Source organism: Ipomoea nil, unplaced genomic scaffold (genome assembly GCF_001879475.1).
Source record: "Ipomoea nil cultivar Tokyo-kokei standard unplaced genomic scaffold, Asagao_1.1 scaffold3314, whole genome shotgun sequence".
Lineage (NCBI taxonomy): Eukaryota > Viridiplantae > Streptophyta > Magnoliopsida > Solanales > Convolvulaceae > Ipomoea > Ipomoea nil.
This window is the reverse complement of record NW_017619742.1, coordinates 2856922-2874149: the sequence shown is the minus strand read 5'-3', so window position 1 is coordinate 2874149 and position 17228 is coordinate 2856922. Positions and strand designations below refer to the sequence as shown.

The following is a 17228-nucleotide window of genomic DNA, read 5'->3' as shown; positions in this document are numbered from 1 at the left end:
AAAATTTCTGGATACGCCACTGGGAAAGTGGAATTATATTCGATGGAGTGCAGCCATGTCAAAGAAAATATTATTTTGCTAGACACCATGTCAAAAATAAAAAAAAAATAAAAAATGATTTTACTAGCGTCATCAGCTTAACCGGACACCATGTCATCAAACTTAATGAAAGCTGGAAAAAATAGTAAATACAAGAATTTTAGAAAGTTTATGTATCAAAATAGCTCTTATTTAAGACAAAGAGATTAATTGAACACTTGTGAGTAGTAGATAGACCTATTTGACGTTTTGCTTCGTAAATTTCAATGTCACCCAAAGCTTTGAATTATTCTGCGTCCAAAATAAGAGCATATTTTTTACTTTATCTCCTTATCTTATATACTCTTATAGACAGAATTGAACATATATTTCAAATCATCAACACTCTATAAATAATACAGAAAGTGAAATCCGCTATACACAACAACACTCCTTTCACAACTAAATTAAGAAAAAAAGAAATAAAAATATATGATGAATAGACGCCCAAATTTATCTTCATCATCAAGTCAGTCGTTGGTGTGTATTGAGGGTACTTGGGATGACCCTCATCCCAAAATGGCTGCTGTGTGGGGAGACCCAGCGGACATCGGCGTTGAAAAGATGAACCACGCCTCCCACCCTCACCCCCTCTACCAATTCAAGCTCGAAATCCAGGACAAAACCAACTGCAGCATCTGCAGCTTGCCGATTCGCGGATTTGCCCATGGCTGTGAAGCTTGCGACTTCTTCATCCACGACGAAGACTGCCTCGATCTCAAGGTTCAAATCCATCACAGATCTCACCCTGAGCACCATCTCCACCTCCGCCCTCCATCCTCTGATCGCAATATGTGCGACGCTTGCCTCTCTCCAGCCAACACCCCTTTCTACCGCTGCAGCATCTGCGATTATGACCTGCATGTAGACTGCGCTGTTTTAACCACAAGTGAGACGGCGGTTGACGGAACCTTGATGCGGCTATACTACTCGTTTCCAGTGGGGGCTAGTGTCTGGTGCAGTAAGTGCAATGGTGGAATTTCTAGGAGAGGCGGCTGGGTGTGGTATGACAAGGATACAGGTTTCACTGCTCATTTCAACTGTGGAAAACCAGTAATACATAAAGATCAACCTTGTCTTCTAAGGCCCTTGATACGTTACCTACGTAGGAAAGGATTCTTGTAATGATAATTTTAATAATATGATACAACCCCACAACTAAGCAATCGAACACCCGAACGAGCTGCGAAGGTCAACTCGCATTCGTAAGGAAAGGAAGGATCATGGATGGAGCTAAAGGGTAGGGGCGCAGCTGCCCCTCCCCATCCCCACCCCATATATAATTTTTGTATGTATATATATGTATATATAGTACAAATTTTAGTATTAGTATTAGTATAAAAAAAAACAAATAAATCTTAATAAGAAATGAGATAGATTAGTTGGTAAAGCATATATTTGGTTATAATAAAAGTCCCGAGTTTGAATCCTTTGTTGGCATTAACACAATTTTACAGTTTCTCTTGAATCTTTCTTTTAAAAAAAAATAATGACATGTGTAATTTATAATGTGTTCTCTATTCGAATTATTTTATCAAATTAATTATGTTTCATATTTTGTTATAAATATTTTTAATTTTTAATAAAATTTAGATGTGTTTTATTTTTTGCCCCTATCCAACAATATTTATACCTATATTTCTTGAGTGATTTTTTTTCTTAAATTATCTCGGGAAAATCGCACTTTTAGCCCCTCAATTAGTACCCTATTTGCAATGTTATCTTTGTTTTCCAATTTGGATAGTTTTGGTCCCTCAATTAGTTTAGTATTTCTGTTACTTAATCATCATAAACTCCATTTACAACATGGGTATTATAGGAACCTCTAACTCGTGGAGAAATGAATAGATATTTCAATGATTCAATCTCATCTTTAAACCCCAAAGCCTTGTGGTCAAAAACCCTCTTTCTCACCCACTTAAACAAAACAATTCATAAGTTAGTAGATTATTTTAGATTTCAAGATCAAATGTTAAGTACAAAACGTCAAGTTCTGTCATATTCAGCCTACATCAAGACAGGATAAGAAAGAAGATTTTCCCAAACATAAAATGGCATAAATACCAAAAAAAGGCAGGAACAAGGAAATGTGATCTCCATCATCTCAACTAATTCAAATATAAATAAGCAAGTAAAAAGCAATTAAACCAAACAAAACAGCATAACATAAACATCGGGATCAATAATAAGAATCCGTGAAGTAAAATTTCGCGAATCATCTCTAACCATGCGTATCATTTTCAACGCAAAGTCCACAAATAAAACATCACTCGTAATTCAACCAAACAGAAGAGTGAGCAGAAATGCACAGTATTTCATAATTCAGCACATAAAACACCAATTTTATAAATGAAATCCACAGAATTCAGATGATCAGATCACAAACTAAACTGTGCCTGTACATATAGATAAATACATAGTGAGAGATAAGAGTTTTACCTCGGAGAGGGAAGGGTAGATTTTAGTATCGACGGCAGCCATTGATTCAGTCAGAACTGCGGGCGTTGAGAGAGGGAAAAAGTGATCTATGACCAGAAATTCAGTGGTGGGTGTGCGGTGAGTCGAGGAAAGATTCAAGAAGCTTAGAGAATAGAGAGTGAGAGGATGGTCATTGGTCGATCCACGTGCACCAAACAATCCTTATACCGTGTATGTGTATGTAGTGGCCGGGTGTGGGGCTCTTAGGGTTGGGGTTCAGCCTTTTGGAATAATGTATGTGTATTATATTGTACAACTGGAAGTACATAAGCTAATATAATCAAGGCTAAGTGAAATTTCTATAATACCCACGCGGTAAACGGAGTTAGGATGATTAACTAACACAAGGATTAAATTGACTAACGCCGGACTAATTGAGGGACCAAAACTGTCCAAATTAAAAAACAAGGATAACATTGTAAATGAGGTACTAATTCTGTCATCATTCATAGAAAAATCAATTGAAAAAATAAAAACAAATATGGAGTGTAACTTATCCCAATGTATATGTTTCATCCATTTCGCATCATATCTTTTATGCAAAGCCAAAGGAGATGGTCATATTACTAATGATAATGAGAGGAAAAGGAAATCCTGAAAGGCACAGGAACTAACCGTAAAATCTTCACTCTGCTTTCATTTCTGGCTTCAGCAGAGCGCATATTGTAATACATGCATTAATCAACAGGTTTTCCAACTCAATAGTTTCTATAAGGTCCGAGTTCTTGAGAATACATAATACAAACAAAAGTTAGAAAAATAAAAATAAAAATCATCAAAGAAAGCGTGCGGACAAGAGTAAAGTGGCTTAACAAAGTTTACCACATCAAAGTTCGATCCTTCAGCTTCACATCATGGAAACTATCCCATGATGTATAGTATAGAAATTATGGATTCAATTCCGAAATAAAAATTCATTGCTAAAAAAACCTCTCCTATTTTTGAGTTATCGAAGCAAGAACATGGTGCACACGGTTGCACAACATAATGGTGCACATGGATTGATACCATGTTAAAGAAAATATTATTTTGTTGGCTACCATGTCAAAAATAAAAAATTATTTTACTAGTCACATCACTTTAACCGGACGCCTTGTCATCAAAACTTGATGGAACTTGAAAATATGGTAAATGCAAGAATTTTAAGAAGTTTATGTATCAAATTGATTCTTATTTTAATTAAACCCAAGAGGTTAATTGAGTACTTGTGAGTAATAGATGGACAACAAATTTTACTCTGGGACCATGATGTATATAATAGCGTGGACCATGAAGTATGTATCATTTTAATTAAACTTCAGTTTCATTTGACAATATTGTTATGTTTTTTTAGTTTCATTTTTTCCTCCACACTAGTTTCATTATAGCAATATTAAAGTATCATTTTAATTCTACTATAGTATCATTTGATAATATATATTATTATATTGCTTGAGCTCTATTTTTTTGTTTCATTTTCCACACACTAGTTTCATTATATATAATAACACTAAAGTATCATTTGTTTCATTATATATAATGACACATTTTAATTCTACTACAGTTTCATTCGACAATCATGGTCTACACAACAATATGTGGACCATAGACCACTGTATAACAACTGTAGATGGATGTATTTGACTCTTTTCAATGTCACCCAATTGCTTGAAGTATAGATAGAACTGAACATATATTTAAAATCATCAACACTCTATAAATATACAGTTTATTATACTGAAAGTGCAATCCACTATACACAACAACATGTTGGGTAATATGGTTGAAAAATCCAAAAAATAATAATCCTACGAAAAGATTAATATTATATGGGAAAACAGAAAATCTGGGAAGGAAAAGGTGGAGTGTTTGGATATAGGTTTAGCACGAGTTCGAACACAAAGTTCTTTTCCTTAAAACCTTATTTGCTACCTCCCACAAGTGCTAGGAGCGTTGTAGCCTAGGTTTCTCAGGATAAAACGTGCTACGATTCTTTGTTTATGCACCTAAACAAAGAACCCGGCTAACAAAACAAAGCAGTGAACATTGGTTGGTAAAGAAGAGAGTAGAAGCAGAGTTTTGAGAAGCTGAAAGCTACTGGAATTCCTTTCGTTTCTGTACTGTGTAAAATGCTACTGCTCTACCTCTCTTTATATATAGGGATGTTGGAGTGCTAGCATTCAACATGGCCATTAAATTGGTATTAAAACCAATTGTGTAACACATGTAACAGTCACCCACTAAGTAGGATTAAACTCAGAATTAAAACAGTATTAATTCCGTAACAAATGAGTTTAATCTCTTGTGGTCACAGATGCACGAGAGGTCAGCCAATTTCCGGACGACATTCGTGCCCGCAGGCGTGCTCGGGCTTGAATCTTTGCGCCCCCCAACCCCCGCGCGAGAGAGCCTCTATGCTATACAATTCTACAAGGTTCAAAAGAGCTCATGTATATAAGGGGGGCAAATCTTGTTTCCAAACCAATGTGGGACAAAGTCCACTATTTTCCCTTCATTTCCCAACTCAAATGGGTCTACTTTGAGAATCAATATCTCATTCACCCATTATCCGTTTTGAGCGTACAATATATCAATCTCTTCGTCTTACTACGAAGAATCCGAATCCACTTTGACCCGACCCAAATCGAAAGTGAACCCCACTGATAATTGTACCACAAAATAACCACTTAATATGCCATTTTATGTCATTTTAAGCTAATTTTTCCAACACAACATTCCTTTCACATCTAAATCTATATATATATATATATATATATATATATATATATATATATATATATATATATATATATATATATATATATATATATATATATAAAAGTAAAATCCTCCAAACCAATTTTCCCCCCAAAACTTAGGACCATTTTTGTAAATTCATATATATTGAAATAATAATTATAGATATAAAAATTTATATATATAGTCATTTATATATACGTGTGATATTATTTATATATTAGATGTATATATTGATAGTAATAATATATAAATTAGGTAGTAAAAGAATAATTAAATAATTAAATATAGTAAATATTCTGTGTGATATATATATAGACATTATATACAATTAATATTTAATTTAATCTATATATACTAATAATAATAATAATAACTTTATTACCTTACTTACTTTACTTTCTATATATTTTTAAATAAATTATTATACTTTCCTTTCGAATTACTATTTTTCACCTATAAATACAAATTTTTAGACTTTGGCATTCATTCTTCTTCCCTCACACTACTGGTTCTTCATGATTTTTAATATATTTGTACGTTTTCTTCAATCCTAGCAAAACTCATTCACTTAATCTCTACTTCAGGTAATTGTTTCTACTCTCCAAATTCTTTTGTTTAAATCAAAGTTTGTTGACATTGATGATGATGATGATTAATGAATAATATGCTTCGCTTATTATTATTATTGGATTTATTTGATTCACATGCAGGTTTCTTATCAAGGTGGTTAGGATGCTATTAAGATTATACAAAGTTTGCCTTTGAGGGTAAGATTTTATATTCACCAAAATTATTATTTTCCCCGAATACTGTATGTATTGATATTATATGTGATATTATATGATATATGTTATTCATGTGAACACAAGTACATTTATCGATAAATAGTAATATTGTGAGTGGTGATTCTCGAAATATCGAGAATGAGTTTCGATTTGTAGAACTCGTGCGTTATGTAAATACTTGGCTTGAAATTTTTGGTGTTGTATACATAGTAGTATTGTGAAATTGTATTAATACTGGATTATGGACTATAATTATATTTTGGACAAATCATGTGGAGAAAATTGTATTTTTTTTTTCTTTTTTTTTTTGAAAAATGTATTTGGAGAAAATTATATATTCTGGAGAAAATTGTATTTTTGTGGAGAAAGTATTTATTTGTGGAGAAATAATGAAATTTTGAGAAAATAATATATTGTGTGGTGTCCAAATAAGAGTGAATACTGTTTACTTGGACTATTTACTACTCATTGGGCTTAGAATCACATGAGAGTGCATCACATAAGTTATGATTCAGTTTCCAAATTGTTTGAGTGGTAGTAGGTAGGAAAACCTAACTACTTGGATCATATATTACCCAGTGGCTTGGAATCTTCTGGGGTGTGCACATAGGTTTTAGTCCAGTTTCAAAGTGGATTTCAAAAAGTTTGGTTACTTCTCCATAAATAACTATTTATTCTCCATACAAGAAAATGTATAACTCCACATGTATTCTGGAAAAGTATGAAATTATATGAGTTTTGAAAATATAAAAAATTCAAACTATTATTTTACGGGGTGAAGTAAACTTACTTAGCTTATGCTAATTTTTGTCTACATTCTGTTTTTGTGTAAAATTATTTATACAGGTGAACATGGATAGGAATTCAGGATGAACAAGTTGAGAAGGAATAAAGTTTAATTATTTGTTATTTTGAGGAAAATATTATTGTGTAGTAATTGCAGTTTTAAGTACTAAGTTGATTTTGAGATATTATTTGATGTTGTAAATTTAGCATAATTACCATAAATAATGGTTAATAATTGACAAATTCTATTAGGCAATAAAAATTAGCATTATAAAATCTTTTGTACTATGGATACATTATTTTTAATTATTTCGGTTTAATAATATTATATCTTATTTATAAAAAATCAAAGTAATACTTTTACTACTATTGAATATTGATTGACTAATTAAAAATAATCTTAATTATTATTGTGGCAATTAATAGGTATTTAGCTTTAAAAAGTCTACAAATATATGAATTATACAACCATTTAATCAATTAGTAGGACAATTATATTAGGTAATCTAATTAATAATTTACTTTTTAAATTATATCCCATTTTCTTCCGTGGTAAACATATGTTTAATGTAAATTGATTAAAATGTATCAATTGGTAATATTGCATAATTATGGTATATTGTAAATGTATTAATTGCTAATCAATTTATAGTAACGTGAATATTATGTATGGGAATAACATATGAAACACGGATTTGGAAAACGAAATTGAAATTATGCAAATTGAAGAAGGAAATGTATATTATTAATGGGTTGAAAATTATAAAAAATTTCTAATTGACTGAATAGAAACGGAAATGGAAAATGAAACTTATATTATTAATTTATAATTCTCACATTCTCTACCTATAAATACAATCCATTGGTGACCCAAAAAAAAAAAAGGGAAATGGAGAGTTTTTTTTTTTTTTTTTTTTAACCAGAAGTTTCAGTTTCTATGTTTTTTCGTATACAAATTTATAATTGTAAATTTATATTAATAAATAATTATTAAGACAAGTATAATTTATTTTATATTGTGGACACGTTATTTTTAATCATTTTGATTTAATAATATTATACCTTAATTATAAAAATTATACCTAATAATCTTAGTATTAAATGTCATACAATAATTACCATAAACAATGTTTAATAATTGACAAATTCTATTATGCAATAAAAATTACTATTATAAAATCTTTTGTAATATGGACACATTATTTTAATTATTTTGATTTTAAAATATTGTATCTTATTTATAAAAATTCGAAGTAATACACTTAGTACTATTGAATATTGATTGACTAAAAATTATCTTAATTATTAAGGTAATTAATAAGTATTTAGCTTTAAAAAATTCAAATATATGAATTATACATAGTAGTATGGAATCAATTAGTAGGACAATTATATTAGGTAATCTAATTAATAATTTACTTTTTAAAATTATATCTCCTTTTCTATAATTATATATATACTTAATGTATAATGTTATTGGCATAAAATAAATTATACTTACCTTGATATATAATTAATTTTTAATATAATTTTCTAATTTTTATTAATGGTAATTATTCTAATAATTTTCTTTCCTTCTTTCGTGTAATTATTATGATAATTATGGTAATGTGTTTAAATATTGGAAGAGAACAAATATTAGAATTAATATAATTAATGAAATTATTATGGTAATAATATTTATTAATTATAATTAATATAATTATTGAAACTGAGAAATATAAGATTTCTTCCATTGAAATATTTGTGACAATTTCATTAAATTATAATTAATAAAATATGAAATATAATTAAAAAAATGAAAGTATAAAATTAACAAAACATGAATATTTATAATTTTTTTAAAAAAATATACATACAATTATACACTATAATAATCATACAATATTTAAATGCTACTTTTTAAATTTCTAAATGTAATTTTTTTAATTATAAATCTATCAATATAAATTATAATTAATGAAATTATATTATAGAATTTTTCTATATACATATTAATAAATATTTTGTGTATATACAATGTATTATACAATCATATAAGGAAATGTGTCCGATTAGAGTTTAAATTTATTCTTACAAAATTTAGAATTTACATTTTTTTATTGATTTCTAAATATAATTCTCTTAGTTAGTATTTATATTTTTAGAATTATAATATATATGAAATACAATTAGGAATAAATAAACTTAATTATGTGATTTTTTTAATAAATTTATCTAAATATACAACATGATTAGAGATTATATTAACCATACAAAAAAAAATTCACACCAAAAAACATTAACCATACAAAATTTAAATTTAAATTTTGTATATTATGAAAATAGATACTTGACCAAATATATAAAAGTCCAACTATATTATTATATTGTACATTATAATATATTTTCATTGTTTTCTATTTTTAATTTTAAATTCATAATATAAAAAAAAAAAAATTCGTGCAACGCACGGGTAAAACACAATCGTTATACCCTGCACCACGGCGTGCTCAGCACTGTGCGTCCCGCGTCTCTCAAAACGACGTCGTTTTGGGAGACGCGAAAGGGGGTTGACGTGATTATTTGTATTTGTTTATATCATTATGTGTATTTATTTATATAATTATGTGTATTTTTTATACAGTTATGTGTGTTTGTTTATACAATTATGTGTATTTATTTATACAATTATGTGTATCTTTTTATACAATTATGTATTGCATCAGGGCGCACAATGCAATGCGCGCCCTGGTGCATGATATAAATTGCCGGTAAAACACAATATTTTTAAAAATACAATTTGATAAATATCATAAATTAATTACTACAATATCATTTCTGTTTATAATAATTAAAGAAAAAATAAATAATTCAAATATGTGAACCAATGATTTCAAAATAAAATTAATATACATTTACAAATAAATATAGCATTATTAGATGTACTTTAATTAGTTTTAATTTTCTTAATGAAATGACTTTTCTTTATTACATTTTTATGGGAGTCTAAGGGAGTGTGTGGGCCGCTGGAAAGTATTTTAAAAATAAAAATACTTATTAATAAGAAATAATTTTAAAATATGTTTTAACCCCTCATAACATGTGTAAATCTTATATTTTTTAAAAATATAATTTGATAAATATCATAAATTAATTAGTACAGTATCATTTCTGTTTATAATAATTAAAGAAAAAATAAATAATTCAAATATGTGAACCAATGATTTCAAAATGAAATTAATATACAGTTACAAATAAATATAGCATTATTAGATTTAATTTAATTATTTTTAATTTTATTAATGAAATGACTTTTCTTTATCCATTTTTTGATGGGATACTAAGGGATCGGAGTGTTTGGATTGCTGGAAAATGTATAATCTATAATCTATAATCTATAATCTATAATATAATTAAAAACAAAATTCTATTTACTTGATTTCCTGCTCAAACAATAGTAAATAGTAAAGGTAAATTAAAAAAGGGACATAAATATTTCACAATAATTCTCTACATCATCATCAATTAAAAATGGAACAAAAATTAGTTAAATTAGAAAATAAATGAATATTAATAATTGACTGAAAATTAAAAATGAAAAAAGAAACAGAAATTAGGTTAATTGTAAAAGGAAATGAATATTAATAATTGATTAAAAATTAAAAAAAATGATCCATAATTGACTAAAATGGAAAAGAAAATTGTCTGATTATTGCATTTTAATTTTTCACATTAATATTACAGAGTAGAATAAATTAAATCACAATTATATCATAAATATTTCACAATTTCAAGCAATGAAACATAAATAAAAAATGAAACAGAAATATTTCAATAATAATATCCTACATCATAAAGTAAAAGTAAATAAAAAATGAAAAGGAAAGATTTCAATAATAATATTCTACACCATCAATAGTAAAGACATATTTTAAACAATAGTAAAGGTAAACTAAAAATGGAACGGAAATATTTCAAAAAAAATATTCTACATTATTAATTAAAAATTGTTCAGATAGGTAAAAATATCACTGCATCTGATATTCTAATTAACTAATTGACTGAAAATAAAAAAGAATAATTGTCTGAAAATGAATCTGATATTAGTAATTGACTGAAATTATAAAAGGAAATGAATATTAATAATTGACTACAAATAAAAAATGATCCATAATTGAAATGAAAAAATAAATTGGCAGATCATTGCATTTTAATTAAAAAATGGAACAGAAATTAAAAATTGGACGAAAATATTTCAATAATAATATTCTACATCATCAATAGTAAATGCATATTTTAATTTTGGAATAAGGTTCAAATTGGCCACTGAACGTAACCTGAAAATGCAATTAGGCCACTGAACGAAAAAAAAAGTGCAATTAGGTCACTGAACACTCTAAAAATGTGCAATTTCACCTGATAGCAGGTTACCCTCAATTTTAGCAGGTTATCTGCTTACGTGGCAGCTGAGTTGGCATTTTTAATAAATTTTAAATCATTTTTAATAAATTTTAATAATAAATTTTTATTTTAAAAAATTTTTAAAAAATAAAAACGCCTTTATTTTATTTTTTATTTAATTTATTTTTCAATTTTTTATAAAATTTATTATTAAAATTAATTAAAAATTATTTAAAAATTATTAAAAATGCCAACTCAGCTGCCACGTAAGCAGGTAACCTGCTAAAATTGATGGTAACCTGCTATCCGGTGAAATTGCATTCGTTTGGAGAATTCAGTGGCCTAATTGCACGTTTTTGGAATGTTCAGTGGCCTAATTGCACTTTTTGTTCGTTCAGTGGCCTAATTGCATTTTCAAGTTACGTTCAGTGGCCAATTTGAACTTTATTCCTTTAAACAATAGTAAAATTAAATTAAAAATACAACGAAAATATTTTAATAAAAATATTCTACATTATCAATTATAACTGGAACAGAAATTAGGTAAAAATATCAATGCATCTAATATTCTAATTGACTAATTGACTAAAAAAAAAGTAAAAATAAAAAAGAATAATTGACTGAAAATGAATTTGATATTACTAATTGACTGAAAATATAAAAGGATCACTAATTGACTGAAATTCTACCATTATATATTTTCACCCGAGTCACCCATCCTTTTGGACTAAAGGTGTTAGCTCTAGACGAAGATAGACAAGATTGTGTTGTTACTACCAATGTTGTCTACAAAGAGGTTTCAATAGTATGTAAATACAATTCGTGATATTATGTTTTTTTAAATGGAAAAATTGCTATATATCTAGACAAAAAATATATTTTCCATACAAATAAATTAGGATATCAATTATTTTCAAAAAAAAAAAAAATTAGGATATCAATTCATTTTTATAACTGAGTTGCTAGAGAACGAGCACATTTGACTAATTTATAAAAGTACTGAACAATGATAAATAAAATCTCCAAAGTTACAGCACCGCATGCGTACATCTACATATTAGCTATTAATTTGAGCAATTAATAACATAAAAACACATAAATGACCAAACCATACATTCAATTGCACTATATAATATTTGATGTTTTAATTTAAATAATTATATATCGATCCAAATATTCTTAATATATTACAACAAATCCATTTCGTGCATCGCACGGGCGCAAATACTAGTTGAGAAAAAAAAAAATGAATAGACGCCAAAATTTATCTTCATCATCAAGTCAGTTGGTGTGTATTGAGGGTACTTGGGATGACCCTGAGCGCGAAGTGGCTGCTGTCTGGCCGTCTGGGGAGACCCAGGTTACACTGCTCATTTCATGTGTGGACGACCAATACAATATAAAGTGAACACTTGTTTTCTAAGGCACGTGATGCGTTACCTACTCAGGACAAGATTATTCTGATCTGGTGAAATTAAAATAATGATTTTAGGAAATAAGAACAAGTAATGGTGTTAGGGAGTCTGTGTCGTGTTATATATCATTGTCTTAAAAGTGTTATTTGTCCGATAACAGTGCAGTCAAGATAAATTGGTATGTTTTCGAGAGTAAACAACATAGAATAACCACGCTAAGCTTGCACCAGCTTAAACGTAGACGAACCTGACTATTGCTCAGAGTTAGGGAAGCATACAAAGGAGAGGAAGAAGGTTGTCTGATGTGTCTTCATACAAATGAGATAGGGTTTATACACTAGAGGACTTTGACTAACCTCTACATTTTAACCAGAAACTAAACTTATTAAAAGTAAGCCACAAATAATATAATTAGAGGATAGCCACAAGAAAAAGTGAAAAAGGATGGAGTTTATTAACAAACTCCCTACAACTCATTACCAAGAATTTATTGAATGATTTCCCAACAGTCATAGGAATTTTTAGAAGCCTTTGTTGTGCAAGTGCGAATTTAATTTAAACTTTGGGTTGTGTGATTAGGGTTATTTGTGTTGCTTTTGGTTGAAGCAACCAGGGTATTTGTACTTGTACACAGGTGGTTGGTCATATATATAGTCTACAATCCTAGCCTAAATAATTAAGAATCTTAACATCTCAATCAGTAAGGGAATAGGACAGACATAAGGCATATTGGTTTAATTTATGTCCGATCCCACATCAGAATATGAATTTTCTGCTTATAAAATATCCATTATTTACCACTATATATGTGATTGTATTGGATGGTATTTAAGAATTATTATTATTATTATTATTATTTTTTTTTTTTTTGAGGTCGGGTCAAGTTCACCATCTTTATTGAAATATGACGACGTTGGCTGTTATGCAAATATATATAAATAAAGTTAGGCATTTGCTATGAATATAATTATAACTTTTAGCGTCGTGGAAGAATTTAATCCTAACAATTGGTATCTTGAAGACATGTGTGTGGAGTCAGTATTAACTATAATTTTTGACATAGTAATATGTATTCAATTTGACAAGATTTGAAATATAATTTACATAAATTATATTCATAGGGTTAATTAATAGGTTTGAATGGGCTGATGGTGAATTGAAATTAATCACTTTGGTAATATGATTAGATGTTTCAAATGATGTGTAGATAGATGCATGAGTGCATTTTATGGCTAATCTCCTCCGCACGCGGTGCATAAAATTATTGTCTAATTTTACCATACATGTTTTTGCTAGTGTAGTAGGAATAGTACAGTTCAGATCAGATTACCCAAAGCACGCAAGTGCTATGGTTTTATGGATACAAGCAAACCATTGTTTTCTTAAAAGTTTGCTCAATTAACCTTGGTTTAAAATAAGAGCTAATTTGATACATAAACCTCCTAAAAAATTTTCATACATCATTTTTTCAGGTTCTATTAGATTGCAAGTCCATATGAAACTGACATGAAAATTTAATTAAAAAAAGGTTTTTGTCTTGTTGAGATAGAATTTGTTAAGGCTATAAATTAAAACCAAGCAAACCCTATCAGTTTGTTCTTCATCTTCGGCTTAGTTTCTTTAATTTCTTAAGCTTTGTCTTCTCAAACCCATCTTCGACTTCTTTCTTCAGCTTCATCTTTTCAAAATCGTATCTACTTCGCTAGTCTTCTTGATTTGAAATGTCTTCATCTTCAACTTCATTAGGAGCGCGAAAAAAACTTGGAGTATGAGCCTACGATGTACAATCGTTGTGGATTGAAAGTCCCAATTTGCACAACTCGTGATTCACGGATGAAAATTTTTGGTTGTCAAAGATGGAAGGTAAGGTGCAAATATGTATATTATTTTTACATTTGTGTAATTTTTGGAAAGACCCATTTAGTAAATGTATTTGAAATCGTTTCAGGAGGGGTATGACTGTGATTTTTTGGTTGGAAAGACCAAATTTCATCTATTAGAACTTTTCGATGGATTGAAGCCATGTCAAAGAAAATATTATTTTGTTGAACACCATGTCAAAAATAAAAAATTATTTTACTAGCCACATCGATCAGCTTAACTGGACGACATGTCATCAAAACCTGATGGAACTGAAAAAAAATGGTAAATACAAAATTTTTAAGAAGTTTTGTATCTAAATAGCTCTTATTTTGTATCAAAATGGTTAATTGACCACTTGTGAGTAGTAGATAGAACTATTTGACTCTTGCCTCTTAAATTTCAATGTCGCCCAGGCCAATTGATTTAATTATTCTGCGTCCAAAAATAAGAGCATATGTTTTACTTTATCTTCTTATCTTATATACTCTTATAGATAGAATCGAACATATATTTCAAATCATCAACGTAACACTCTATAAATAATACAGAAAGTGAAATCCGCTATACACAACAACACTCCTTTCACAACTAAATTAAGAAAAAAAGAAATTAAAATATATGATGAATAGACGCCCAAATTTATCTTCATCATCAAGCCCGTCGTTGGTGTGTATTGAGGGTACATGGAATGACCCTCATCCCAAAGTGGCTACTGTGTTGGGAGACCCAGCGGACTTGGGCGTCGAAAAGATTAACCACGCCTCCCACCCTCACCCCCTCTACCAATTCAAGCTCGAAATCCAGGACGAAACCAACTGCAGCATCTGCAGCTTGCCGATCGACGGCTTTGCCCATGGCTGTGAAGCTTGCGACTTCTTCATCCACGACGAAGACTGCCTCAAAATGAAGGTTCAAATCCATCACATATCTCATCACCCTGCGCACCCTCTCCACCTCCACCCTCCATCCTCTGATCGCAATATGTGCGACGCTTGCCTCTCTCCAGCAAACACCCCTTTCTACCGCTGCAGCATATGCGATTATGACCTGCATGTAGATTGCGCTCTTATAACCGAATGGCAGAGCCAGCATCTATACTTCTCGTTCCCAGCGGGGGCTAGTGTCTGGTGCAGTAAGTGCAATGGTGGAATTTCTAGGAGAGGCGGCTGGGTGTGGTATGACAAGGAGACAGGTTTCACTGCTCATTTCAACTGTGGACGACCAGTAATACGTAAAATTCAACCTTATTTTCTAAGGCCCTTGATGCGTAATGATAATTTTAATAATTTGATACAACCCCACAACTAAACAACCCAAGACCCGAACGAGTTGCGAAGGTCAACTCGCATTCATAAGGAAAGGAAGGATGAATCTTTCATTTATGGCTGATTGTACTCACAAGGAAAGGCTTGCGCTATTATTTTGGTTTAGAGGATCATGCCTCAATATTTCTTTTTATTTACTTCCATATATAGTTTTGGTTCAATAATATAGTCTGCATGACAACCCAATAGGGTAGCTCAACTAGCAAATGAGCTCTTTTTGTGGGGAAGAATTCTGGGATAACTCGGGTTTGATTTCCACAAGTGACGATTCCCTTTGGGCCAGCTTTTGTGCCTCCCGGAGCGAACCGGGTGGACCTGGACAAAAAAAATAGTCTGCATGACTGCACGTAAGAGTTGTTTATATTTGTACTAGTTTTTTACGCGCAATAGCGATTGAGATAATGCCCAATGTTTTTTTAAATAAGTATTTTAAAGTATATCAATACAATATTATATTGGAATTGTTCATGCATAGATAATTGAATGTTGAATTTGCGTATTTAAATAGGTAATTCTATGTTTACAAATGCAAGATAATATAGTCAAGATTGACTATAATTGTCAATAAAATAATTGTATATGTATGGTTGAAACCAAATATGAGATATAAGGGAGAACAAATAAAAATTAGGGCATAAAATATTAAATATATACTAATATTGAAGAGTTAATTGCTGATTGTCAAACAAAGACATTGCAAGGTAGTTTCTTACTTCAATTTGTTGTGTGATTTGAATACTCTTTTTGTCAATAATTGTATATGCATTGTTGCTTATTATTATTATTATTATTATTATTATTATTATTATTATTATTATTACTATTATTAATATTATTAAATATATGTATACCCTTAGGTCATTTTACATGTTAATCTAAACAGCTAATTTTTTCAAATACGGAGTATCTTTTTACCAACTGTTGATATAATTCGCTGGTCAAATCCGCTAACGCTAACCGCTAACTGCTGATTGTCAAACAAGGACATTGCGAGGTAGTTCTCATTTCAATTTGTTGTGTGATTTGAATACTCTCTTTGTCAACAAATCCCTCAAGTAGTTAATATGATTGGCTTTATTAATTATATTTTTTTAATTTTTTCATGGTATTAATAGAATACTTGGTAAATAAATATATAACATTATTTTGTATTATAACTTTGATATTTAATTAAAATGTAGTGCACAAAAAAAGATAATAGACAATGTTGTGAATATATATAATCAATTGATGAATTTGAATGTAAAGAATTTTTACATTGGAGAAAAATAAAGACAATATAACTAATAAAATTATTTCTCTTAATTAATTTATTGATACTGAATAATTTTTTTTTAATAAAGACATTGTAGGGACAATGTAGCGAATATAATCAA

The 17228-nt window shown here is 29.4% G+C and overlaps 1 protein-coding gene across 2 annotated transcripts; it reads left to right on the top strand.

The window, feature by feature from the left end:
• Window positions 1–335: 335 nt before the first annotated feature.
• LOC109169574 lies at window positions 336–16253 on the top strand. Of its 2 annotated transcripts, none has more exons than XM_019318446.1 (2): window positions 336–1034; window positions 15655–16253. In XM_019318446.1, exons 1-2 carry the CDS (start codon window positions 511–513, stop codon window positions 15833–15835), a joined length of 705 nt encoding a protein of 234 aa, XP_019173991.1. In that variant the 5' UTR covers window positions 336–510; the 3' UTR covers window positions 15836–16253. The 2 variants fall into 2 exon arrangements, with proteins under 2 accessions (XP_019173991.1, XP_019173992.1); XM_019318447.1 differs by having other exon boundaries at window positions 338–1243; window positions 15838–16253.
• Window positions 16254–17228: the final 975 nt, after the last annotated feature.

Excerpts from the sequence above, each read along its gene's own strand:
- LOC109169574 (XM_019318446.1), top strand. The coding sequence starts at position 511 with ATGATGAATAGACGCCCAAATTTATCTTCATCATCAAGTCAGTCGTTG. Across the intron at positions 1,035-15,654 it reads CCAGTGGGGGCTAGTGTCTG|GTGCAGTAAGTGCAATGGTG; the intron begins GTGCAGTAAGTG and ends GGCTAGTGTCTG.